Source organism: Balaenoptera physalus (genome assembly GCF_965194825.1).
Source record: "Balaenoptera physalus genome assembly, chromosome: 3".
In the NCBI taxonomy this organism is placed as follows: domain Eukaryota; kingdom Metazoa; phylum Chordata; class Mammalia; order Artiodactyla; family Balaenopteridae; genus Balaenoptera; species Balaenoptera physalus.
The window spans coordinates 26,606,937-26,632,755 of record NC_138890.1 but is presented as its reverse complement, the minus strand read 5'-3'; the positions used below and the strand labels follow the sequence as shown (position 1 = coordinate 26,632,755).

Genomic DNA, 25,819 nt, shown 5'->3' with positions numbered 1-25,819 from the left:
TGTGACATGAGTAGGGCCTCTCATCCACAGTCTCTGACATCTGTATGTCTGGGCTTGTGACTAATTCACTGTGTGACTTTGGGTAAATTCCGGACCCTCTCTGGTCTGCAGTTGTCTCATCTTTCAAATGAGATGTTGGCTGCGTGACATCCAGCTGTAGCATTCTGCGGTTTAGTCAACACTCCTCTGGTGTGGCTCCAGAGGTGTGCCAGAGCCAGCTTTCACTGGCTTGTGAGGACTGATTGTTAAATTTTCAGGAATTTTTGTAAGCTGGTAACATAACCATTGTTTAAAATTGTTATGTAACCTTATTACTTTAAAAATTGAATTAAAAACAACAAAGATGATAAACACTCAAAACTCATGGCTTCCCTAATTGTTTTAGCACATTCTAGTGTTCTCTCTACTCTTAAAGTTATTTACATCTATCGTATCTGTATGGCAGGAATAACTTCATCATGGAGTGCTACCGCATCTCTTCCCAACTCTGTGTTAGTGACATTTTGTTTTAGCTTGAAATTGACCATGGTGGGAATACACCACAGAAACTGGCAGATGCTATAAACCAGGGTTGTTGTTCCCAGAGAGTTTATTGTTAAACATTTACCATCATGTTACTCTGTCTCTGTCTCACTCCCATGAGACGTGTAGGAAAAGAGACCTAACCCTTGAAAGACTTTCCCAGAGGCCAAAATCTGGCTCAGGGCTAGGGGTGGGGGTCGGGGGGATGGGATTGTTAGGGGGAGGGGCAGTTATAAACCAAAGGAAATTCATGAGTTCAGCCCAGGGTTTCCCACATTCACTTACGTGGAGGGCCTGGTGTACATCCAGAGCTGCATTGTCTACACTGTCTAATGCAGGAGCCACTAAACACATGTGGCTATTGAGCACTTGAAATGTGGCTACTGTAGAACAACATGTATCATTTTATTAACTTTTAATTAATTTAAGTTTAAACACTGGTACTCGGGCTTCCCTGGTGGCGCAGTGGTTGAGAATCTGCCTACCAATGCAGGGGACACAGGTTCGAGCCCTGGTCCGGGAGGATCCCACATGCCGCGGAGCAACTAGGCCCGTGAGCCACAATTACTGAGCCTCCGCGTCTGGAGCCTGTGCTCCGCAACAAGAGAGGCCGCGATAGTGAGAGGCCCTCGCACCGTGATGAAGAGTGGCCCCCACTTGCCACAACTAGAGAAAGCCCTCGCACAGAAACGAAGACCCAACACAGCCATAAATAAATAAAATTTTAAAAAAACAAACAAACTGGTACTCGATTCTATTATTGGGATACATTTAAGAACGTTGGAACAACCTAGGGATGTGAATCTACTTTTTCACCTGTAAATTTTATGACATCTAAATACAGATCAAGCATTTTCTAATGAAAATTTAGCTCCTGAATTGAGATGTGCTATAAGTGTGTAACATATACTGGATTTGAAGGCTTAGAAGGAAAAAAAGGTAAAATATTAATAATTTTTACATTGATGACATGTCAGAATGATAATATGTTTTATATACTAGGTTACATAAATTATATTATTTAAATTAATTTCATCAGTTTCTTTTTGCTTTAATGTGGCAATTAGAAAATTTTTAGGGAACTTCCTGGCGGTCCAGTGGTTAGGACTCCACATTTTCACTGCCAAGGGCCTGGGTTCAATCCCTGGTCGGGGAACTAAGATTCCGCAAGCCGAGCAGTGTGGCCAAAAAAAAAAAAAAAAAAAATTTCTTTTTTAAATTACATATATGGCTCTCATTATATTTCTATTGGATGGTGCTGGTTTAGAATATTTGGGGTTGTTTTTTTCCCCCACTTGCACCATTTGATATTCAAAAGCAGAAGTGGTCATAAGAAACCACTAGAAGGATTTTGCGAAGATTACAAATTCTAGAAGAAAATGAGCTAATCTTGTCAGATTGCAGGTAGGGTGGTTTGGTGAGTGACCTCCACCCCATCTGGGGAAAGTCCATCCCTGGCTGCCATGGCTGGGGAAGAGGCCCAGGACACTTGGGCAACAGTTAATTTCTCATCCCAAAGCCCAGTCCCTGAGAGTGGACCCCAGGCCAGGGCTGATTTTGTCAAAGACACCCACGCAGAAAAACTGGCTCCTGGAGCCGCACAGAAGGCCTGGCCTGGCCACAAGATGGGGCCAAGAATCATCACACAGAAGGCAAGAACCAAAAAGTTGGCGCACCTTCAACCTTATATCTCAGAATGAGACTCCTCCCTTCCACACACTTCTGTACATGCTGTCCCTCAGACTGCCTGTCCTTCTCTCATCCCTTGGAGAGCTATGCATCCTTCGAGATCCAGTTCAAATGTTCCTTTCTCTGAACCTTTCCGGACCAAATGATGTTCCCATCTCACATCCTTGGACTTCTGGCCTAGTCTATTCTTACCACTTCCTGGTCAGTCTCGGTGCTTTCACTCTTGCCCCCTCAGACCTGATTTCTTTCTAAAACGCAAAATTTGTGTCTCTCCCTGTGAGACTGCCACTGGGTCCCTATTACCTAAAGCAATAGTTCTCAAACTTCAACAAACATCAGAGTCACCTAGAAGGCTCCTTAAAACAGATGGCTACACAACATTGTAAATCAACTATACTCCAATACAACTTTAAAAAAAAACAAAACAACAACAACAAAAAAAACACAGATGGCTGGGCCCTATTCTAGAGATTCTGATTCAGCAGGTCTGGGCTGGGACCTAATATTTTGCATTTCAAACAAGGTCCCAAGTGCTATTGCTGACACTACTGGTCCGAGAGGCTGTAGTTTGAGAACCACTGATCTATTAAAAGATCAAGTGCAGGGGCTTCCCTGGTGGCGCAGTGGTTGAGAGTCTGCCTGCTAATGCAGGGGACACGGGTTCAACCCCTGGTCTGGGAGGATCCCACGTGCCGCGGAGCAACTAGGCCCGTGAGCCACAACTTCTGAGCCTGCGCATCTGGAGCCTGTGCTCCGCAACAAGAGAGGCCGCGATAGTGAGAGGCCCGCGCACTGCGATGAAGAGTGGCCCCCGCTTGCCACAACTAGAGGAAGCCCTCGCACACAAATGAAGACCAACACAGCCAAAAAAAAAAAAGATCAAGTGCAAACTCTTCACCTGGGCATTCAAGGCTCTCCACAACATCGCCTCCTATGACTGCCCTCATCTTTCACCACGTGCTGCCCCAAACCTAGTCCACCCGTGATCCCAACATGCCACACCTTTCCCGCCTGCACACCACTGCCCACGCTGATCCTCCTGCCTGAAACCCTCTGTCCGTCTTGATCCACCCAGTTCCAGGGCCACTGTCCTTGATTTCACAATGTCTAAAACCCAAATCTTCAAAAATGAGGAGATGGCACCTTTAAGGGTCTACAAAGTAACAAATATAGGCTATAGGGGCAAGTACAAAAGAGGAGGGTGAGAAATGATTTTAGCCAAAGCAGCAGCCCTGGATAAGAAAGTACCAGCCTAAAGTGACAACTTTGGGACAGAAAATTCTGGTGTATCTATTTAAACAACCTCATCACAGCCACTGGCCAGTTATAAATTGTCCTTTTTCTCCATCGGGTTTTCCAGCTCTGCCACTTTCTAGCTGTGTGGCCTGGCAGGGGGGAACTTCCTTAGTATCTTTGTTTCTCACTTTCATCTATAAGATGAGGATAAAGCAACACCCTCAAAGAATGAAGATTCAATGACATAATGCAAGTAAAATGCACAGCAAAAGGCCCAGCACACAGTAAGCCTTCAATAAATGTTAGCTGTTGTTGGTATTATCTTTGGACTTGGGAACGTAATGAACTTGATATCCAGTCACAAACAATAATGGGAACAGACACATAAAACATGTTTTTCTTAATGGGTACCTAATCAGCAATTCAATGAAGATTGTGTTGATGGACAGCAGGATAGATGGATGGATGGATGGGTGGGAGGGTGTGCGTATGTGTTGTAGGTAGGTGGTTTGATGGAAAAACTCATTTTGTATAATATCAAAAGTGGCCCTGGGGACTTCCCTGGTGGCGTAGTGGTTAAGAATCCGCCTGCCAGGACTTCCCTGGTGGCGCAGTGGTTGAGAATCCGCCTGCCAATGCAGGGGACACAGCTTCGATCCCTGGTCCTGGAATATCCCACATGCCGCGGAGCAACTAAGCCCATGCACCACAACTACTGGAGCCTGCGCTCTAGAGCCCACGAGCAACAACTACGGAGCCCGCATGCCACAACTTCTGAAGCCCATGCACCTAGAGCCCAAGCCCTGCAACAAGAGAAGCCACCGCAATGAGAAGCCTGTGCACCTCAACAAAGAGTAGCCCCCGCTCACTGCAACTAGAGAAAGCCCGTGTGCAGCAACTAAGACCAAACAATGAAGACTCAATGCAGCCAAAAATAAATAAATAAACAAATAAATAAATTTATTAAAAAAAAAAAAAGAATCCACCTGTCAATGCAAAGGACACGGGTTCGAGCCCTGGTCCGGGAAGATCCCACATGCCATGGAGCAACTAAGCCCCTGTGACACAACAACTCAACGTGCGCTCTAGAGCCCACGAGCCACAACTACTGAGCCCACATGCCACAACTACTGAAGCCCGCGCTCCACAAGAGAAGCCACTGCAATGAGAAGCCCGCGCACCATGAAGAGTAGTAGCCACCCTCACCGCAACTAGAGAAAGCCCACACGCAGCAACGAAGACCCAATGCGGCCATAAATAAATTAATTAATTAAAAAAAAAAAAAAGTGGCTCTGTGAGACCGGCTTGGCAATAGACACTTAAAAATCTTAAAAATTCTCCTAAAGAGGTTCTCAGGCAAGAACACAAAAATTCAAAGATGTCCATCACAGAGTTGCTTATAACAGCAATTACAATTTTTCAAAAAAGCAACGGCCTAAATGCTCAATAGGCAGAAGATGGAATTCTACAGAAAAAGAAAAAAATGAAGATGCAGCTGTTTCCCTAAGACATGAAAAGTTGTTCTTAATATATCTTAAATACAAAGGGTAAAAAGTGAAGTAACTAGTTTGGTGTAAGTTCATCTTTTTTTAATAACTATGAGTGTGTGTATATATAGAAAAAGTCTAGAAAAATATATTCCAAATGTTATCAGTGGTTATCTTTGGTGTAAAGATTTGGATGGTATTAATCTTTTTTGTTTTTGTATTTGCTTTTCTGTATACTCTCATTTTCCTCTGATAGCCATATATTTTTAAATTTGTTTAATTTCTTAAAAGAAGAAAAATTTTTTAAAAGGCAGCTCCATGAATCAAGACAGAAGAAATGCATAGGCTCAGCTTCCTGGGCCTCAGCTATGTGACCATGAGCAAAGAGCCTGCCCTCTCTGTGCGTCTGTCCCCTCCCCTTCGGAAAAGGGTGACCAGTCCCCTGCCCGGCTCACCTTCCAAGGTGCCCAGAAACAGTGGATGAGGAAAGGCTTTGAAATCCACAGCTGACAGTCAGGTGATGGTGGTTTTATTCCCCCCAGTGACATCTAGAAGACTCCCCAAGGAGATGCTCAGAGAAGCAAAAGAAAGCTGGCCTCCACTGCGGGGCACCCAGTTTTAGTGGACAGAGCTCTGGGCGGAGCTGGGGCGCCAAGTTCTCACCCCCCTCGGACACTGGCTTCCTTCATTTCTGTGAAATGAGAGGGATGAACTTTGACAGTGGTTTCTAAACCACTCCTTTGGTTTTCTTAAATAACAGGATCCTTTTCTCAAATGAAACACAGATTTCCCCATTAAGCCTCAGTAGCTCTGTTCCTCAAAATCAGGCATTCTGTGCAAAAAGAATCAACTTGGAGCCTATTTCGCATTATTTCAAATGGGAAAAATTATAAAGCATGACGTGTCAACTCAAGACTCCCCATTAATTTCCTAAAATGTAACTAACACATAGTAACACTCTCCCTGTACATGATAAACTATCATGATAGGAGGTCCAATGCTTAAAACATACCCTCTCGGGAATCCCCTGGTGGTCCAGTGGTTAAGACTGGGCACTTTCACTGCCATGGGCCCAGGTCTGACCCCTGGTCGGGGAAGTAAGATCCTGCATGCCACGCCAAAAAAAAAAAAAAAAAAAAAAAAAAAAAAAAAAAAATCCCCTCCTGACCACCAAATCATTATTAACAACCGGTAACTGCAGTAGCACGAGCCTGGGCCTCTCTCTCAGATCCGGCACATTCCGAGATGCCCAGGCCCCACTGACCCTCGCTCCCTTTGCAAACCGTCTACATGTGATTCTGACAGTCTTCCAGTTACATCTAGAATCCACGAGACTTCCTGTACATCATTTCGCTACAAATGTTATGCTGAGTTTTAGGAACGTAAATATGATGTTTTACAGGCTCAACATTGGCTGAAAAGGGAGTTTGGAAACATGCACCTTCTAGGAAGTTTGGGTTTTATAAACTGAGAGGCATTAATACTAGGAGAACATCAATGCGGGAGCCATTCTGCAGGGCACGCTCTATGAAAACCAGGGCACCCTGGAATTCCTCCAAGGGTGATGCTGAGTTGGGAAGGTGGGGATTGAAGCTGTATCTGCACAGTGCACCTCAAAATATGAGGTTGCTGATGGAGAGTGGGGGCTATTAAAGGGTTCCCTTTAGTGCTGCCATTGAAAGGCATCCCCTTGGAGCAGCCGCAGCAGTAGTAATAACGATGCCACCACAACAAATAATAAAACAGCTCACACTCAGCGAACTCTTGACATGTGCCAGCTACTCTTCCAAGCACCCATCATAAATTAGCTCATTTAATCCCAGGAACAACTCAGGGAGCTAGGTACTGTTATCATCCCCATTTTACAGATGGGGAAACTGAGGCAAGGAGAGGTTAAGAACTTGCCTAGGGTTATCCAAGCAGAGCTGGGATTCGAGGCCAGGCAGCAGAGTCTCAGAGTTCCTTCCCGCTCCAAACCACTACCCCTGGCCCCCAAAGTGGGGAGGCTCTGCAGAAAGAGGGGGCAGGGGAACCAGAGCCTCCCAGCTTCACCTTGTCCTCGCCCCAGCCCTTGCCCTCAAAGCAGAAGCTGAGAAAGTGTTGAGGCCCTTAGAACCAGGCAGGGTCCGGTGGCGCCAGGCCATGGGAGCCAAAGGGGACAGGCGGTGGTAGCTTACCCACAGCTTCCAGTCATAGTAGTAGGCCCCCAGGAGCTTCACGATGTAGGGGTGGTCACAGGTGGCGAGGATCTCAATCTCCACGATGTAGTCCTCCAGCTCCTCTTCATTCTTGGTCTCAATTACTTTGGCGGCAGCCAAGTCACCTGTCTCCTTGTTCTTGGCCTGCAAAGTGAAGACACGGAAGGTCAGCAGCCATGGTCGGCAGGAAGCTGACCCCTGGAGGCCAGCTCAGAGAGGCCTACGTGAGTGGGAAACAGAGGCCAGATGTCCAGATGCGGATGAGAGGCTGAAGTAGGAGGTACGCTGTTCTCAACAATGGCCAGTGCTCGCTCATTATGTCAGCTCAGGAGGGCATGCATGAGGAACAATATTCTGTGGTTAATAATAAATTATTTTACGTACAATACACCCATACTATAGGATAAATAAAAATACAAGAGCAGCATAGATCTAGAAACAACAACATGGAAAGATTGTTTATGGTTCAGTAAAAGATCCAAGTCACTGAACAATAAAAGTGGTATGCTTTGTTATAAAGCAGAAACTAACACACCATTGTAAAGCAATTATACTCCAATAAAGATGTTTAAAAAAAAAAAAAGTGGTATGATGCTTTTTATATAAAAAAAATGGAAAACTACTCTTTTATAAATGCTCACACATGAACATAATTGCATGGAAAACTCTGGAGAGATACTGCCTGACAGCAGGCTGGGGAGGAGCCTGAAATGGGGACAGATTCAAAGGACACTTTCACTCTCTCTGTACTGTTTTAAAACTTTAATAGAATGTTTCGTGCATTTATTTGCATCATTTCACATACATTAAAAGTAAAATGAGGGACTTCCCCGGTGACACAGTGGTTAAGAATCTGCCTGCCAATGTAGGGGGTTGGGTTTGAGCCCCGGCCCGGGAAGATCCCACATGCCACAGAGCAACTAAGTCCAAGCACCACAACTACTGAAGCCCGCGCGCCTAGAGCCCATGCTCCACAATGAAGAGTAGCCCCGCACGCCGCAACTAGAGAAAGCTTGCGTGCAGCAACAAAGACCCAAGGCAGCCAAAAATAAATAAATAAAGTAAAATGAAAAGGGTTTTTAGTGCCCACCAGTTACAGTGGAAGTAGTTCCTAGATGCATTTCACCTGGTCGTAACAACAGTTTCTTATTTGATGAAAAAGAGAGAATTTCACACGTATGAGGATAGCTATAATTTTTTAAAAACGGAAAATAAGTGTTGGTGAGGATGTGGAAAAATTGGTACCTTTGTGCATTGCTAGTGGACATGTAAAATGGTGCAGCCACTGTGGAAAAGAATTCGGCAGTTTCACAAAAAGTTAAACATAGAACTACCCTATGGCCCAGCAGTTCCACTCAGGTATGTTTGCAAAAGAACTGAAAGCAGGGATTTGAGCAGTATCTGTACACTAATGTTCATAGCAGCGCTATTCACAAGAGCCAAAAGGTGGAAACAACCCAAGTGTCCATCAGCAGATGAATGAATAAACAAAATGAGGTACAGTCAGCCCTCCCGCATCCTTGGGTTCCACATCCTCAGATTCAACCAACTGCAGATCAAAAATATTCAGAAAAAAAAAAATCAGAAAGTTCCAAAAAGCAAAGCTTGAATTTGCCACGTACCTGGCAACTATTTATATAGCACTGACATAGACTTAGGTATCATAAGTAATCTACAGATGACTTAAAGTATACAGGAGGATGTGCATAGCTTATATGCAAATACTATGCCATTTTATATAAGGGACTTGTGTATCCATGAATTTTGGTATCTGCGGGGGGTCCCAGAATCAATCCCCGTGGGATACCGAGGGAGGACTATATATACATCCAATGGAATATTATTCAGTCTTAAAAAGGAAGGAAATTCTGACACAAGCTACAACATGGATGAATCTGGAGGACATTATGCTAAGTGAAATAAGCCAGTCACAAAAGGACAAATATTGCATTATTCCACTTAAATGAGGTCCCTAAAGTAGTCAAATTCATAGAGACAGAAAGTAGAATAGAGGCTACCAGGGGCTGGTTACCAGCAGGAATGGGGAGTTAGTGTTTAATGGGTACAGAGTTTCTGTTTGGGATGATGAGAAAGTTCTGGAAATGGATAGTGGGGAAGGCTGCACAAACACTGTGAACATACATAATGCCACTGAATTGTACAGTTAGAATTCGCTAAAACAGTCAATTTTATGTTATGCATATTTCACCACGATTTTAAAAACTGAGAGCGAGCAAGAAGTAACCGTGTAATAGTGCAAGCAATCTCACCCACGATGAGCTGGTGCCCAGGAAAAGGGTGCAGGGCCCACTGTTTCCCAGGTGGTCCCGTGAGCCTCGGGGGCTGCTGCTGGAAGCACCCACCCACCATGCTGCTGTTGGTGATGACAGGTGTCCTGGCGTTAAAAAGAGAGCATGCTTTCCTACAACACGGGCCTAAAAGCCAGCTGCTCGTCTGCAGCCTTTGAACAGCAGTCTGGTGTGGAAAGCACGGAAACAGTGAGCCACCCTGGACTCCACCGTGGTGCCTTCCTGTGGACAGCACCGCACGCCACTCGCCTAACAGGACAACTCTGCCACCCGATCCGCTGGAAACGCCAATGGCTGAATCGCTCCCGCATGCCCAAGTAGCCCTGTGGATGACAACCGGCATTCACATCAGCTCACGTGACACCCCATTCCACAGACTTAGAGAGGGGACGGGACTGGAACTAGGGAGGCAGCACCAAAATGGGAATCTGGGTCCTCTAACTTCCCGGATTCCGAGCGCTTTCCACTATCACACAAGGTCCCCCTGTCATCTCCAGAATTCAGAAGCCTCTGAGACCAGATGCCAACAGGCAAGAGCACTCCCAGGCCAGGCCTGCACGGGGCACTCGCAATGCAGAGACACAGTGACCCTCCTCCTGGCCTCAAGGAGCTCAAGGGCCAGCTGGAGAGACCCACCCCTCTACTGCCTGTGGCGAGACGGTGAGCTTATGGGGGGTGGGGGGTGGAAACTGGGAGGGGGCGCCAAGCCCCGCTAGGGAACCTTCTCGAAGGGAGTGATGCCAATAGGCAATTTATACGCTCATTTGTAAATTTACTCCCAGTTTAGGTAAATGTTTCTGCTAATTGAGCTGCAAAGTCCCCAAGTCCCAAGCAGTGACAATCATGGTTTCACATTTGTCAAGGACCCACTCTGCAAGGGACCCTGGTCCACACTTCAACCTGTGCTAACTCATTTATCTCCTCAACCACCCTACCATGTAGGTGCAATTATTATCTCACGTACAGATGAGGAGACTGAGGCAGGGTCCCAGCGACTTGGGTGACAGAGCTGATCTGGAACGCTGGCAGCCCTGCTCCCGGGTCTGCACTCTTGGCGGCCACAGTGTATGGAACCTTCCATATCTGGCCCAGGAGCTCCGTTCGGGGAAGGGAATTTCATGCGGGGCCATTCCCCCGAGGTCAGTCCCTGTCCTAGAATTCACGCTGCTCACTCGGCCCTAGCTGGGTGGGGTCCTCCCCCCTGAACTCAGTTTAGAAAGCTTGTTCAGAATGCCTTAGAAACTCATTGATTTAGCATTTGGGCTTGTCTCTCTCTCTCTCACACTCACACACACACACACACACACACACACACACACACAAAACTGATGATGTGCCTGCCTTTTCATTTCTTGTAAAGCTGATTTTCTTCTGTCCCACTAGAGGACCATCAAAGTATCCTTTCACACTGTACAGTACTCATTCTCCTCCTCCTCTCCAAATCCAGAGAGAAGTTAAGGCCCACTCTGCTCCTTTACAGAGAAGACAGGAGCGGGCTTAGTGGGTGGCCAGAGCTAGGGCCAGGTGACCAAGGCAACCGCCCTGAAGATGCCCTCCCAGCCCCCAGCCACAGCGGCACAGGGAGAGCTGAGTTCACCTTTTACTCCTGAGAGCTGGTGAAGGAGGCTGCAGCCACCTTTTCCTGGGTTTCCTCAAAAGGACTGTTTTCTCCTGAAGGTAGGTGAGGCCCAGGCGGGGACCGTTTTCCAGGAGCACACAAAACCTGTTTTGCCCTCCATCCTGAAAGGCAGCACTGACCATGGGGCCCAGCCTCTGGCGGGGTGCCAACATCAACATTGAGAATCACCCACTGCCCAGCACCTCACTCAGATTTCACAGAGACCCAGGGCCTGCCAGAAAGGGGTTGGTAGCAATCGTGGTACATAAAGCGACTTGGCCAAATTAAATTCTCTAAAAGCCTGGTTAAGGCAGTGTCAACTGAAAAAAAAAAAAAAAAAAGCACAACATGAGAGTTGTGGGCTAAGTTTTATTTGGGGCAAAACGAGGACTACAGCCCAGGAGACAGCATTTCAGATAGCTCTGAGAAACTGCCCTAAAGAGGTAGGGGGGAAGGTCAGTATACATGTGATTTGGGTGAAGGGGGAGCACATGCAATCAAACACATATTTTTTGCAGGTTTCTGCTAGTCTCATGAAAGCTACTGCTAGTCACGAGGAGCAGACGTCACCATGAAGGATTTTAGTGCTTTTCTAGATATGAGGAGATACAAGAATTGGGCTCATAAAATTGTCTTCTGAAAATATCTAACTATCTGAAGACCTGTTCTGCCAGTTTTTTCCAGTGCACAGAGCGCCTCATCTCTGCTCTCCACCCTGAACTCCTTTCAGGGGCTGTTGAAAGACAGCAGCTGCAGCAGCTCATGATTTAATCCTTGTAGAGGTAGATGGCAAGTGCCAATTTGTAGGTGACAGCAGCAATCTATCACCTTGAGGCCACAGAGAACATAATGATAGCTGAAGATAAAAACAGCTAACACTGTCTAAGCACTCACTGTGTGCTGCGACAGGCCCTGAGTGGAATTTCTCATTTCCTCCTCAAGGCAGCCCTTAGAGACAAATATCAGCATTCCCAATTTACAGATGAGGAAACTGAGATTCAGAGAGGCACGGTGAGTGTCTCAGGTCACACAGCAAGTGGGAAGGTGAAGGCTGAATACAAACTCAAGCCTGCCTGGCTCAAAGAGCCTGAGCTCCAAATCACTTCCCAGCACGCACTTCTTGGCGAGTGCCCAGTGTTCCCTGCTCCATCTCCCTTTGCTAAAGCCAATAGCAACCTCTCAGCGTCAGAGCTCTTGGCAGCTGCGGAGGACTGAAACTGCCAGGATTTAATCTGCCCAAGAGTCATTAAAGCAGGTGCCAGCCATCATGTCCATTTCCCAGATGAGGAGACTGAGGCTCAGGGAGCTATCAGGACCCACCCAGGATTGTGAGCTGTGGTGGTCTCCTGACTCCCAGTCCAGTGTTCTCTTTACTACACTAGGCTGGCAGGAATCAGCTTAATTCTATTCATTCATTCATTCAACCATTATTTACTGAGTCCATATTATGTGTGAGGCACTTTTCTAGTGAAGAGTTTCTGCCTAGAGGGAGAATCAGCAGGTTGGAATCATTGTCCTCCCATAGCATAATTCACCCTTCCCTGATTTTTCTTCAGAGGAGCCAACCCACTCTCATTCCCAGTCCCTAAGCTGTAACGGGGCTGATTCCACCACCATATCTAGAAGCAGGCGGGTGACTTATGCCGGCCAATCAGAACACTGCATTCCCTCTAACCACAGTGATTGGTTCAGGGATAGACACGTAATCAAGTCAGCTAATGAAATGCAACCTCAGAACAGTTGCTGCCCCAAGCCCTCCTTTACTGCTAGCCTCCAGCACTGCCTACCACAGTCCTGGAGCTTCTAGGTCATCGTGCTCCCAAGGGGAGCCTGAAAATGAAACTAGCTCCGAAGTAGCAGAGCCTACAGAGGGCCTGAGAGGACACTGCTAGATCCCCTCAATTAATTTTTACAATAGGGTGGTGTTATTATTAAGGGCCTCGTTTTATATATATATAAGAGAACTGATGCTCAGAGAGGTGAAGTCACTTGCTCAAGGTCACACAGCAGGTAAAACAGCAGGGCTGGGAGTTGAATTGGGGCCTGTGTGACTTCAAAGTCCATGACCGCTTTGCCAGAGGTGCCTGTAAATTCAGCCAAGGTCCTTCCTGGGCCTCTGTGTCCCCCTCTGTGCAGTAGGAGAGAGGGGAAATGATAACCAAGCTCTCTCCAGGGTCTGATGTGAGGGCATCTTGGGGAGTGGGTGGGTACTGGAAAGCTAAGGGTGGTCCACATGGACGGGGCACCCACGGGAGTTGACAGGCAAGAAGTCATATAAAGAACAAGTGGCCGTCTGTGGCCTCTGACGTCCATCTCTCCCACCGGCTGAGGCAAGACTGGGGTCCAGCAAAAGACGGGGGGAGCGCCCACCCAGCCCTCCACCGCTGGCCGGCAATGACTAACGCCTCAGCCCACACCCTTGAGAGCGCACACACAGTGGCCACTTGTGCTTTCTGCCCAGGCACCTCTGTGGGAACAATCCTCCCCCTTGTGTGGCGCGGGGCCCAGCCCGAAGGAGGTGGGAACAACCCTCCCAGAAGAAGCCCTGCCCCACCCAAAGGGCCCAGCCAGCCCAGTCAGGGACTGGGAGCTTCCTGAAAGTCAACCACACAGAGACGGCCAGCTGGGCACAGCCCCCAGGCCCTCCTCTTCCCTCCTGGCTGCAGGCTGACCACTGTGTCCCTCCCTCCTCCTCCAGGGAAAGGGCTGATATCACAGAGCTCAGGGACCAGAAGGAACGTTAGCCGCCCCTCCCAAGCCCCAACTCCCAATTCCCAGTCTGCAGATGGGGAAACTGAGTCTGTGAAGGTCATGCAGTGCCCAGAGTCTGATCTGTGACAGCTGCCTTATCTGTAGAACCAAAACAGAGTAAATGAGAGCACAAAAGCAGAAGGGCCTGGGAGGGCGCGTTGCTGCGGCACAGCTCACTTCAGGCCTGGGAGCTGGTGGAGCTGCCTGGAAATGAATCCTAAAGCGGGGCAGCGGGGGAACTGGCCACCATCCATTTTCCCTTGCGGATTCACAACTCCAGTTCCCTTTGGGAGCCGTCTCTCTTTCAGTCTCAGTGCCAGGGATTCATGAGGCGCTGCTGAGCCCACCTGGTCCTGGCACACAGCCCAGCCCAGCCCAGCCACTCAGTCCTGACCCTCTCAGTCACAGCCAGTGGCAGGCCAACAGGGTCGTACCTGAGTGGTCTTTTGGTTTGCTTTTTTCTGTAAAATTATCAGCAAACAAGTTTTTGCTTTCTCTGGGGTTGCTAAACTGGCAGAACAGAAGGCTGGAGGGTCTCGTAGCCCACCTTGCCACCCCTCTGAAGAGCCTGCTTGAGGGTGAGGCCAAGACCAGGGAAGACGAGACCAGCCACAAATGGAGGAGGGCAGATGCTGAGGGTCTGCAAACACCCGGAGCCAGCTGATCCTGAAGGTAGGATCTGCCCTTAGACTTTCCTCAGGGAGCCAACAAACTCCCCTTTGGATGACTGTCATTTGCACCAAAAAGGAAATGAGCTCCCCAACGCTGAGGTTATTACAGCAGAGAGCAGACACCTATGGAAATACTTCACCATCCAACACCTGTGTAACGAGGCGCTCTTCACTCCCAAGAGCACCATGACCTACAAAGTGACCTTCACTGAGGCCTCTCGGAGGACCTGACTGATAATCTAGGATCAGGAACCCAGATGGGAAACGTGGTTACTAACGGGCCACAGGCAGACAGAAACCATGGGATTCTTCTGCCAAGACTCTTCCTCCCAAAAAGCGGAGAAGATCACTTTACACTTCTTAAATTAACAAAGCAAGGGACTTCCCTGGCAGTCCAGTGGTTAAGACTCTGCGCTTCCAATGCAGGGGGCACGGGTTTGATCCCTGGTCGGGGAACTAAGATCCCACATGCCACAAGGTGTGGCCAAAAAAAAAAAAAAAGCAAGGAAAAATGACCACCTCTACTGCTGGTAACCAAACCGATGGTAAAATGCGTAAACTGATTACTGACAAGAATATAAACAGATTCAATCTTGTAAAGATGAAAACTGGCAATAGGTTTCCAGAGCCTTGAAAATAACTTTTAAGCCTATTAGCCCTCATTCCTGAGACTGTAAGGTCAGGAAATAATTCCAAAAAGGACAACAGAAGACATGTACTAGGATCACATTCACATTAGCCCATAATTATGGCAAAAAAGTGGAAGTAACCTAAATGTTCAACTATAGGATGATGGTTAACTTAGTGGGATATTAAGCAACCCTTTAAAATGATAACTAGGAAAATAATATGATAAAGAGAAAAAATAATTAAGCCATAATAAGTAAACAAAGCTGGATGATAAAATTGTAGCTAAGCTGTAACTCTGGGAAAACTGTGTGTGCCTCCGGACAGGGAGGTGCTGAGACACAGCATGAGGAATGCAAGTGGTTTCTAAAGGTTATTTTCACCCAATGACATCTGGCAATTACCCACAGGGGGCCCGGTGAGGACAGACTGGGGTTGGGGCACAGAAATTGACCAGTTCATCCACATCTTGCCTTAAATGTTTCCAGAGATGGGCACTCTCTCCTCTCGGGAACCCCCTTGAGCTGTGCTGTCCAATATGGTAGCTACTAGCCCCATGTGGCTATTTCAATTACCTGAAATTAAATGAAATTTAAAATGTAGTTCCCCGGTTACATTAACCACACTTCAAGTGCTTAATAACCACATGTGGTTAGTGGCTACCATGCTGAATAGAGCAGATACAGAACAGTCTTATCACTGCAGAAAGTTCTGGTAAGTGGGCAGCTTTGCACTCAAGGCTGCACCTGGCAGAAAAGGCATTCTCACAGAGGTGAGGGAGCATCTAAAACACTCCCAGATCCAGCCTCAGAAACATGCATTTCTTTCTCTAGGAAGAAGCAAAGGGCTTGAGCGCAGAAAGTGGGTAGAAGAACATTGGGTGGTGATCCTATGCTCGTGAGGTCGCTTAGCAACCTGGCGGGGCAGCAGGAGTGAGGAAAGGCTCCCAGCTGACCTGTCAGAGGAGCAGCCCAGGCGGGTGGGTCAGAGCTGAAGAATGGAGCAGTCAAGGCGAAAGGTTTCTGTTTTCCCCATTCCCTTGATTGATTCTGGACGCTGGGCCAGGCATGTGTCAAATGAGGTTCAGGCCACTGGAACCAAGAAGAGGCTTGGTTTGTGCCCCACAATATACAGCTGTGGTATCCCTGCCTGAACACGCTTAATCTTTGCGTGGTGACAACGGTTACCAATCGCGGGAAAGGCTTCAACTCTATTAAGGAAGGAGGAAATCGGGCCCCGGAGGAAACCAGGGTCACAGCAGGACCAGCTATGTGCAGGAGAAGGGCCCAACATCAACTCAAACAGGGTGGTCTGAGGGCTGCGGACAGGATGGGTGGCAGATATGGCCTTGGGCTCAGATGCTGCCACCGCCCCCGGGCTGGTGGGCATGAGTGGGCGGGCAGAGTGGAGCCATAGGCACCACGGGCCAAGATGAAAAAGGCCTGCTGAGGCCTCCTATGGTCTCTTGAGGCAGGATAAGGAGCGCCCCACCTTAGCCAGCACGGGTCCACGAGGGATGCAAAGTACTGCCACCTCCTCCTATAGAAAACGAAGGCCCAGGTAGAGAAGGTGACTTGCCCCAGGTCACACAGCTAGGAAGTGGCTGCCAGGGTTCGACTCAGGTCCAGCTCTCTGCCCAGTGCTCTTTCCCCTCAGAAGCCCTCCAGAGGGAAATCTCCAGGGGCTCCCACCCAACCGCTGTGTGTGCCAATCCCCCTTTCCCACGTCTCCCTCCATTGCCTTTAACCAGAGACCCTCTTAGGGCAAACCCTCAATGGCTCCCTGCTGCTGACACGATCAAGCCCAAGTTCCCTGGCCCAAAGCCTTGGTGACCTGCCCCTTTCACTTTTCCAGGATCCCACCGTTCCCCTGCGCTCACCTCCTGCTACAGCCAGTGCCTGACTGCTTCCTACGTCCATGCTTTTCTTTATGCTCTTTCCTCCACCTGGAGTGCCTTTGCCATACCTGTGTTTAACCATCCCACAAAGTCTAACTCAACCACAGCCTGCTCCGTGAAATGTTCCCAGCACCCCAGCCCCCCTGCCCTGCTAGAACTTCTTCACACCTTATTAGGGCTTTCATCACCAAACCGCCTGGCGCCATAGCCATTTGTGTTCACAAATTCTCTCTGACCTGGCTGTGAGCTCTGAAAGGCTAAGCCTGTGTCTGATTCATCTTGTTCTGCCCCAGAGAGCCTGGAACAGAACAGCCAGTGGATGGATGGGAGCATGGGAGGGTGGGTATGTGGGAAGATGGGAGGATGGCTAGCCAGATAGGCAGATGGGTAAGTGGCTAGGAGGGTGTGGGAGAATGAATGGATAGATGGGTGGGTGGATGGGAAGATGGGTAAGTGGGCTGATGGATGGATGGGAAGATGAGTAAATGGGCTGATGGACGGATGGATGGACTGACAGATGGATAGGACAGTGAGTGACCAGGAGGATGAATAGCTGGATGGGAGAACAGATGAATGTGAGAGCGATAAAGGAATGAAAGGTATGTCTAGGGAGCAGACAATCATCAAGTCTTCCTTTCTTCCCAAAAGGCACCAGAGCCTACCTTGTTGCTGGCTTCTGTGAACAACCAGCCTCTCTTCTTCCCAACAAAGTTCTTTTTACAAGTACCAACGCTACTCCATCCAATATCCCCAACTTAGTAAACTGAAAAATGGGCAAATTTCTTTCTTTTTTTTTTTTCGGGCTCAACACACGGCATACAGGATCCTAGTTCCCCGACCAGGGATCAAACCTGCACCCCCTGCACTGGAAGCACAAGTCTTAACCACTGGACCGCCAGGGAAGTCCTGGAAATGGGCTAATTTCTAGCAAGTGATTTCTGGAATGGAAACAGCACAGGACCTAGGTTCAAATTCCAACTCTACTACTTACCAGCTACGTGCCCTTGGTGAAGACAGGAAACTAGACTTCAGTTTCCTGATGGAGATGGAGATAATTCCAGTGACATGAAAAAGTTTATAAGCCACCATGGGTTAGTCAGTTGACTATTGGTTGTTACTGCCTTCATTGGGACTGTGTATTTTTGGTTTTCAAAAGCCTAAAACCATGTTTATCTCGTTCACCGAGGTATCTGTTATTCTATCTGGCCAATAAGTATTTTAAAATAATAGATGGATGGATGGATGGGTGGGTGGGTGGATGGATGGATGGATGAATGAATCGGTGTGAGTATCTCCTTGTAAACAGAGAGAAATGAGGCCCTCCACACAAAAGAAAGGAAAGTGACACAAAGTCCATTGTCTCCTCAACACATTTAGATTCCTGAATCTAATCTGTTCTCTGGTTTGGGAAGATGGGCCCTCTTTACCTCGGGAAAGCCAAAGCCTTTGACTGGGCCAGGACATACACAGTTAATGAGAGGAAACCACTTCCTGATCAATAATCGCCGGGCCAAGTTTCAATTCAGTGACAAATGAAACGGCTGAGTTTCAGAACAAGTAACACTTAAGGATGGCAAAGATTATGAAGCACAAAAGCAGAGGAGTAACATGGCTTCCAAAGACGGGCATTTAATACTCTCTCCCTTGGCGAGGAGAAGCCTGGCATGCAATCCTGGCACAGCAGGGAAATGCTGAGGCTCCAAATCCTTCTGGGCCAGCAAATAAAAAAGTAAAACCCGAACAGGATTGGCCCCAAAGATACCATCTCATGGCCTTGGCCAAAAACCCAGGCAACCTGCCCAACTTGGCTGGGGATATGAGAGGTTTCAGATCTCAGCTCTTCAAAAGTTCTGGGGAATCCAACCCCGCGCATCACTGATAAAGCAGGTGGGACAGGTGACCTGGGCTCTGCCTCCTGGAGGCTCCTGCTCCCACCTTTCCCAGGCTCCCTCTACCCAGAGGACTGGGAGAGGACTGGGTGCTGAGTCACGGGGGGCGGGTGGCCTGGGGTCAACGGCACAGAGGAAGGAAGCACCTTTATCCAGGCCGCCGCCCCCGACCCACTCCCTGCACATGCAGGCACCTTTAAGCCTCACCTCACTCAATCTTCACCACAAACTGGGGGTCATGTACTCTTATCAACCCTGTTTTCTAGTCAGTCCCAAATCTCAGAGAAGTTAAGGTTGCCCTGTGTTTTCAATCAACAGTACTTTTTGTGCTGTTTTTTATTATTCCGAAAGCATTACACACTCGTTAAAGAGCATCTTCAAAATATACTGGTACAAAGAAGAAAATCAAACCAGGCATCATCCCAGAGATAACCGCCTTAAGCATCTTGGAGCACCTCCTCCCAGGATTCCACAGTACAGAGGTACCTGGACTTGTCTGGGACCCCACCCTAACACTTCCCAGCTGTGTGACCCCAGGGGACTTACGTGACCTCTCTGTCCCTCACTTTCCTGCTTGGTACAATAAAGATGTTAGCAGTTCCCGCCTCATGGGCTGTCGTGAGCATTCAGTGGATTAATATGTCAAAGACGCTTAGAGTAGGGCTGGGCCGCAGTGCACGCCCCACAACTGTCCCCTCATGCTTGTCTCTCTCTCTCCACAAATGTGTCCTTGCATACTTCATAAAAATGGGATTCAACTATATACACTGATTTGTCATTCTCCTTTTTACTTAGCAATATGCCACGGACAGCCCTTCAGATAACAAAACACCTACCACAGCATCCCCTCCAACTACTGCAGACTGAATGGTGGGACCACCATAGATCTAACCAATCCCCTGTCGTTGGGCTCTCTACCCTGGTCACAGGGTGCTGCGTCCAAAAGCCTGAGACTTGATTTACAGGTTGCCAGACAGGTCTCCAAGTGGCAGGGTCACTCCAGGCCTCACGGGTCACACAGGTGGGTACCCTAGAGAGCACTGAGATGTGAGGCCAAGCCTGGGTCAGTTCTGCAGTGTGCCCTTAGGAACTGGCCTTGTAAGATTGCAGGTGTAAAGACACTTTGGTCCCACTTGTGAAAGGGACTGTATTATCCCCCTTTTTCAGAAAAGGAAACGGAGGCTCAGAGGGGTGACATCATTTGCCCAAGGTCACTCAGCAAAGACAACGGCCTTGCTGGGACTCATGGGATGAAGGGCATCACCAAGTCCAGAGCCTGTGAGAAGGACTCTTGTGGGAGGTGTGGGGTGATTCAGGGGTCTTCTGAGGTGCACCTCGCTGGTCCCCGCAGGCGGTCCTGCAGACGGATCAGAAGGTCGGGATGGGGGACAGAGGCTGGCACTGGTGCTTGGGGTTCCAGGTTCCTCATGAACGGAGGCACACCAGTCACTTCTCCTCAGCCCCAGCTGTCACCTCGAAGTGGGCGCAGGGGTGTTGAAGGCACTCGAAGGAAAAGGAGGCTTGAGAAAGAACTAGGCCTACCCAATCTGGCACCAGAGCCCACCAAGATGCAAATCAAAGGTAGAAAGAATCTCAAGGCCCAACAGAGAGGCATGCCAGCTCTGATGGGGTCATTCCTCAGGGCGACAATGCCAGCTTTGTGGCAACCACCTCAGAGGGCCAAGAATTGGGTCTGGGCTGCCAGACAAGACAGGCTGGAGCTTTCCAGGAAGGAGGGCGAAGGGAAGTGAGGCACCGGCATTGGCTTCTCCCTCCAGGGCATGAATGCTGCTCTTCCAGCCACCCAGGATGGCCTTGGCTACGCTGGATCAACTGGTCACACGGCGGGCATGGAGCTGAGACTGCCCTCCCCGGGCAGGGAACTTCTCAAAGGCTGGACGGAGCCTTCTTTACTGTCACTGAATCATGTTCAACCTCATAACACAGCCGTAAGCTTTAGGCTGATCCCCGGGACTTGACACACCAGCGTCTACCCAGGAGCAGCCTCCAGTGTAACAAGCAAGGGGAGGTGGACCAGGAGCCCCAAGGGGATCTGCCTGTCAATCATCAGAAAGCCAGGCCAGGCAATCTAGTCAACCCGCAGAGAACATCATCATCATCACAATGACAACAGTCCCATTCACTTCTCCTTCCTCCATGCTGGGCACGGTGTTAGGGTTGGCCACACGTCTCCATCTTCACAAATTCCCTGAGGGAAACACTATTTTGATCCTCATTTTACAGCTCAAGATACTGAGCCTCAGAGAGGTGAGGTGACTTTCCCAAGGTCACACAGCAAGCAGGCAGCAAAGCCAGGAGAAAGCTCAGAACTGATTTCAGTGCCTGCACTCATCACCACAGTGCTGTTCTGCCTAAAGAGAGGGGGGAGCCGGGGTCTGGCATTTACTACAATTCGTTTATTCATTCAGCAGTTATTAACTCAGTATCTACCACATACCTGTTATCCACAAAAGATGGATAATTCCCTGCTCTCCAGGACCTTACGCTCTCCAGAGAGGAAAGAAAATAAACAAGGAGACACACAAGAGAATCCCAGTTTGTGACAGGAGCCTTGAAGGAAATCAGCAGGGAGCTGTCACTGTGGTCAGGAGGGAACATGGGAGTTGAGACCCAGAGGATGAGAAGGAGCCAGCTGTGCAGTCATCGGAAGAGAGTGGCAGGCAGAGGGACCAGCAAGTGCAAAGGTCCTGAGGCAGAAACGGCTGTGCTTCCTTCAGCTGCTCTCAGTGGCCCCCATCCTCCTTAGACTTGGAGGCTGGCTAATGTTAACTCTTTAGTCACCAGCAGAGCGGTTAACCCTCCACCTGCCACCCTTAGGGCTTGAATTCTGGTTCTGGTATAGCCTGTTCTTCGGAGGAAAAAATAAGCTATAGGAGAAGGAAGAAGAAAAACTGTAGCAAAGGGGAAAGCAGAGAGAAAGGGGAAGAGAAAGAAGAGTGAGCACATGGAGAGCGGGAGGAGGGGGTAGAAGGAGGAAGCTCTTTTGCAAGTCCCTTCCTCCCTGCCTGTCCCTCCCTCCCTGCTGGTAGCCTACAGGAGTGCTCAGCACCTTAGGACCCACAAGGGCCTCAGAAGCACCCAGCTTCCCCACCCTGACACCGCCCCGTTCCCCTGCCACTTCCTCTGCTAGCCCTGCCCAAGACCATCACCACTTCCTCCGCATTTGAGGCCACCATCGCCATCCCAGGGCTCAGATTCAGTGGAGGCTGAGGCAGGCCCAAAGAAGGGTCACATTCCTGGGCTCACAAATGTCAAGGCCACAGGAGGTACCACACTGAAGGGACCCTGGACCCTCTCCTCCCAATAAGCCCCTTTGTCTTCCCCTCTGTATTGTACAGCAGAAAAGGCAGAGGCTCCTGGCCAGAGATATCTGGGTTTAAGTCCCAACTTTGCCACAGAAGAGCTGTGTGATGCTGAGCAAGTCACAGTACCTCTCTGGGCTTCTGCTTCATCAGGTAGGGATACTAACTCCTGCCTTTCATGGGGCTGGTAGAAGAATATATGATGGAATGATGGACAGATAAGAACGGAGTGGGACTTTTCTGGCGGTCCAGTGGTTAAGACTCCGTGCTTCCACTGCAGCAGGCACGGGCTCAATCCCTGGTTGGGAAACTAGGATCCTGCATGCCACGTGGTGAGGCCAAAAAAAAAATGAATGGAGCAAAAGTCAACTCCCCACTCATTTATCTTGTTCACCTTGGAACCCACAGTGCCTGACACATAGGAGGTGTTCAGCTGATCGTGCTAATGACTAACACCCATGTGAGCTTTTCCAGAGTCCTGAACTAAGTGGTTTACATGGGCTATTTCATACTCCAACAACCCTATGAAGCAGTACCTTTCTGCAACTAAAGAAACCGAGGCACAGGTAAGTACTTTTCTCAGGATCACATAACCTGCAAGAGGGAAGGCCAGGCTTTAACTCCAGGATCCAGGATCACATCCAAGTTCCCGGACCATCTCTAGTCCCTGGCAAACGTGAGCCTCCCTTCCCATCTCACCGACTCTGTTCTCTTTCCTTACTGACTACCAGGCCTAGTTCTCTAGAACCCTCCACGCCTCTCACCCACGTATAACATCTCCCTCTCGGGCTAGTCCCCTTCCATCAGTCACTTCCCCTCCCTGCACTCTAACTTGAGCTCCAGCCACAGCTCTGGTCCTCCCTCCCACCCCCACCGGCTCCAGCCGCCAAGACATGGCCACTCTGTCCCAGCCTTCACTCATCAGTGGCTACCCTGACCTTGGGCAGCCAGGATACCTGGCTCTGGCATCCCCCAATTGTGTGGGCAAGCCACTCCCCATCTGGTGACCATCCAAAGATCACTCTTCTCTAACACCACACAAGGCTGACCTCATGACCTGGTCAGGCCCCGGAGGCTTGGGGCAGGCAGGACGGTAACCGTCATATTCAAATCCCTCAACCTGGCATTCAAGGCTCTCTTGACTTGGCCCCCACACACTGTTCTAGACCTGGCCCGCCCTGGCCAGCTCTCCAGGCCGAGCCCAGCTCCCAAACCCACTGACCACTGGGCTTGAGGAGGCATTTGAAATGTGTACAGTAGAGCAGGGGGAGGGCACCAGGTGCTGGAGGACAGAGAGGCCAGATCTGCACTGCCCAGTATAGCAGCCAAGGTCACTACCGAGCACCTAAACCGTGGCTGGTCCACACCGAGACACACTGCACATGCCAAATGCACACCAATTTCAAAGACTTAGTATGGAATGGGAACTTTAAATAACTCTTTCTTTGTATTGATTATATGCTGAAATGATCATACTTTGGAAATACTGGGATAATTAAAATATACTATTGAAATTCATTTCTCCTGGTGTTTTTCCTTGTTTGAATGAGGCTACTAGAACATTGTGATTTGCACACGTGGCTCCTGTTACATACCCTTTGGACAGCGCTGCCCCAGAGGCTGCCCCTCACTTCCAGCAGATGTGGCCCCGCAGGAGTACACGTGGGCGGTACCAGCATATCTGATATTTCCACAGAAGACAGGGATCAGGGCTCTTATATGAACTCTCCTGATCTCAGAATGCTGGCAATCACTTTAAATTTGGTTCAGCCACCATGGGAGCCACACAAACCCGTCTGCAGGCCCTTCCTGGCTCAAGGGCCACCAGGGGACAACCTCAGGCTTCACTGTCCGGCCTCTCTCCTGGCCCAGACTTCCTTCCCTCCAGCTTTCTATCCCGTCCCACCCGCCCTGCCCGGTGGAAGCCGTCCCTTCTCACTCCAGCCCCATCTTGGTCCTGCTACAGCTCTCTCACCCTGGCAGAGCTTTCTTTTCCTCCCCCGTGTGGCCCTGAAAGCAGCAGGGGAGGCAGGCGCCTGGCCCATCCTGAGCACCTCTGAGCTACTGGTCTGATTCTCACAGCTGCTCTGTGGGGTGAGTACTGGTCTCAGCCCCACCGGACACATGGGGAAACTGAGGCTCAGAGACAAGCCACTCGCCTGACTTCACACAGCGGCGAAGTGGGGCAGCCAGGATTGAAAGCCGGGTCTGCCTGGCCGTGAGGCCCGAGTCTTTCATCACACACCCAGGGATGTGATACACACAGGTGAACGCGGCCTGTTTGCTGAACTGAATCGAGGCACATTCATTTGTATGAGGCAGCAGTGTGGCACGGGAGTGATCTTGCCCCCCAGGGGACATGTGGCCTTGTCCAGAGACATTTTTGGCAACTGCGGGTGGAGGGGGAGGTGCCGGCAGTGGTGGTACTTTTGTGGGTAGAAGCCAGAGATGCCGCTAACATCCTATAACACACAGGCAGCCCCCACAGCAAAGAATGAGCTGCCCCAAACGTCAACAGTGCCAAGGTGGGGAGCCTGTTTTCACGGACAAGCTACAAACACTGAAGTCCTTCTGCTTGTCCCCAGTTTAGCTGCAGTAACTGGCCAGGACCTTCTCCATCTGATAGCAAGAGCATCAACCATAATGAACTATCATCCTTTCCTGCCCACTTCCTGGGTGGAGATCAGGTGCTGAATGTATTACACCTCCCTAGCTCATCTCATCCTCCATCGTCCTCCAAATTATCACCTCCGTTTTACAGACAAAAGAGTCTGAGGCTCAGAAGGCAGGGGATCACTTGTCTGGGGTTACAACCCAGATCCTCCTGAGCCCCCGTTGCTCCCCTTAACCACCCTGCTCCACCGCCCTCAGCAGCAGCTGGGCCTGGGAGTGACCATCCCGGGCTGTTTTCTGGGGGCCTGTGGCGCGGCAGCCCCTGGGGGTTTCCCCCTAGTCCGGGTAACCTCAGGAGGCCAGGGGACCCTGGGTGGAGGTGAAGGCTGGGGGCACAGTTAGTTGTTTAGCTCACTTCACCCTGGCCTGCTCTAGACCCAGCCAGAACAAGTCAGGGCGGCCAGTGCTAAATCAGCCCCTCCAGACCCAAGCAGACCCCCTGGGCAGGCAACATCCCCAGGAAGCTCCGGCCACCTTGGTTTTAGGACCCAGCCAGGAACCCACTCACAATAGCATGGACTTGTGTTTAAAAACACTAGACTGAGCGGAAATAAGGTTACTGCCTGGGGGCAGAGCTCTTTCCGGAGGAGGAGGGGAGGCGCACGGGAGACCTCGGCAGACCCCAGAGGAAGGAGGAAGCGGAGGAGCGGAAACCGAGGCTTAAAAACTCTTAGGCAGAGAAGAGGGGAAAGGAGCCGGCCTGGCCGGGGAGGGCTCAGAACCTGAGCTTTGTCTGAACTGGGTGGCAGGGCAGGATATGGCACCCGAAGGATGGGGCTTAACAATGGCTCTCTGAGCCCGGGGGCACCTGAGGTCCCCACCCGTGGGGCAGCCGCTGCCAAGATCCCGGGTTCCTGCAGGGTCCCAGAGGACTCGGGGATTGGCCCTTAAGCGAAGGCAAGGGGCAAAGGGGGCCTCTATTAATTTAT

At 49.6% G+C, this 25,819-nt stretch overlaps 1 protein-coding gene across 1 annotated transcript in view; it reads right to left on the bottom strand.

Moving 5' to 3' along the window:
* Positions 1 to 25,819, bottom strand: part of STK10 (serine/threonine kinase 10) — a 117,602-nt gene that overhangs the window by 86,608 nt on the left and 5,175 nt on the right. Inside the window, exon 2 of the mRNA XM_082456409.1 lies at positions 7,112 to 7,276. Coding sequence (XP_082312535.1) covers positions 7,112 to 7,276 — 165 coding nt within the window. The remainder of the gene's footprint in view (positions 1 to 7,111; positions 7,277 to 25,819) is intronic.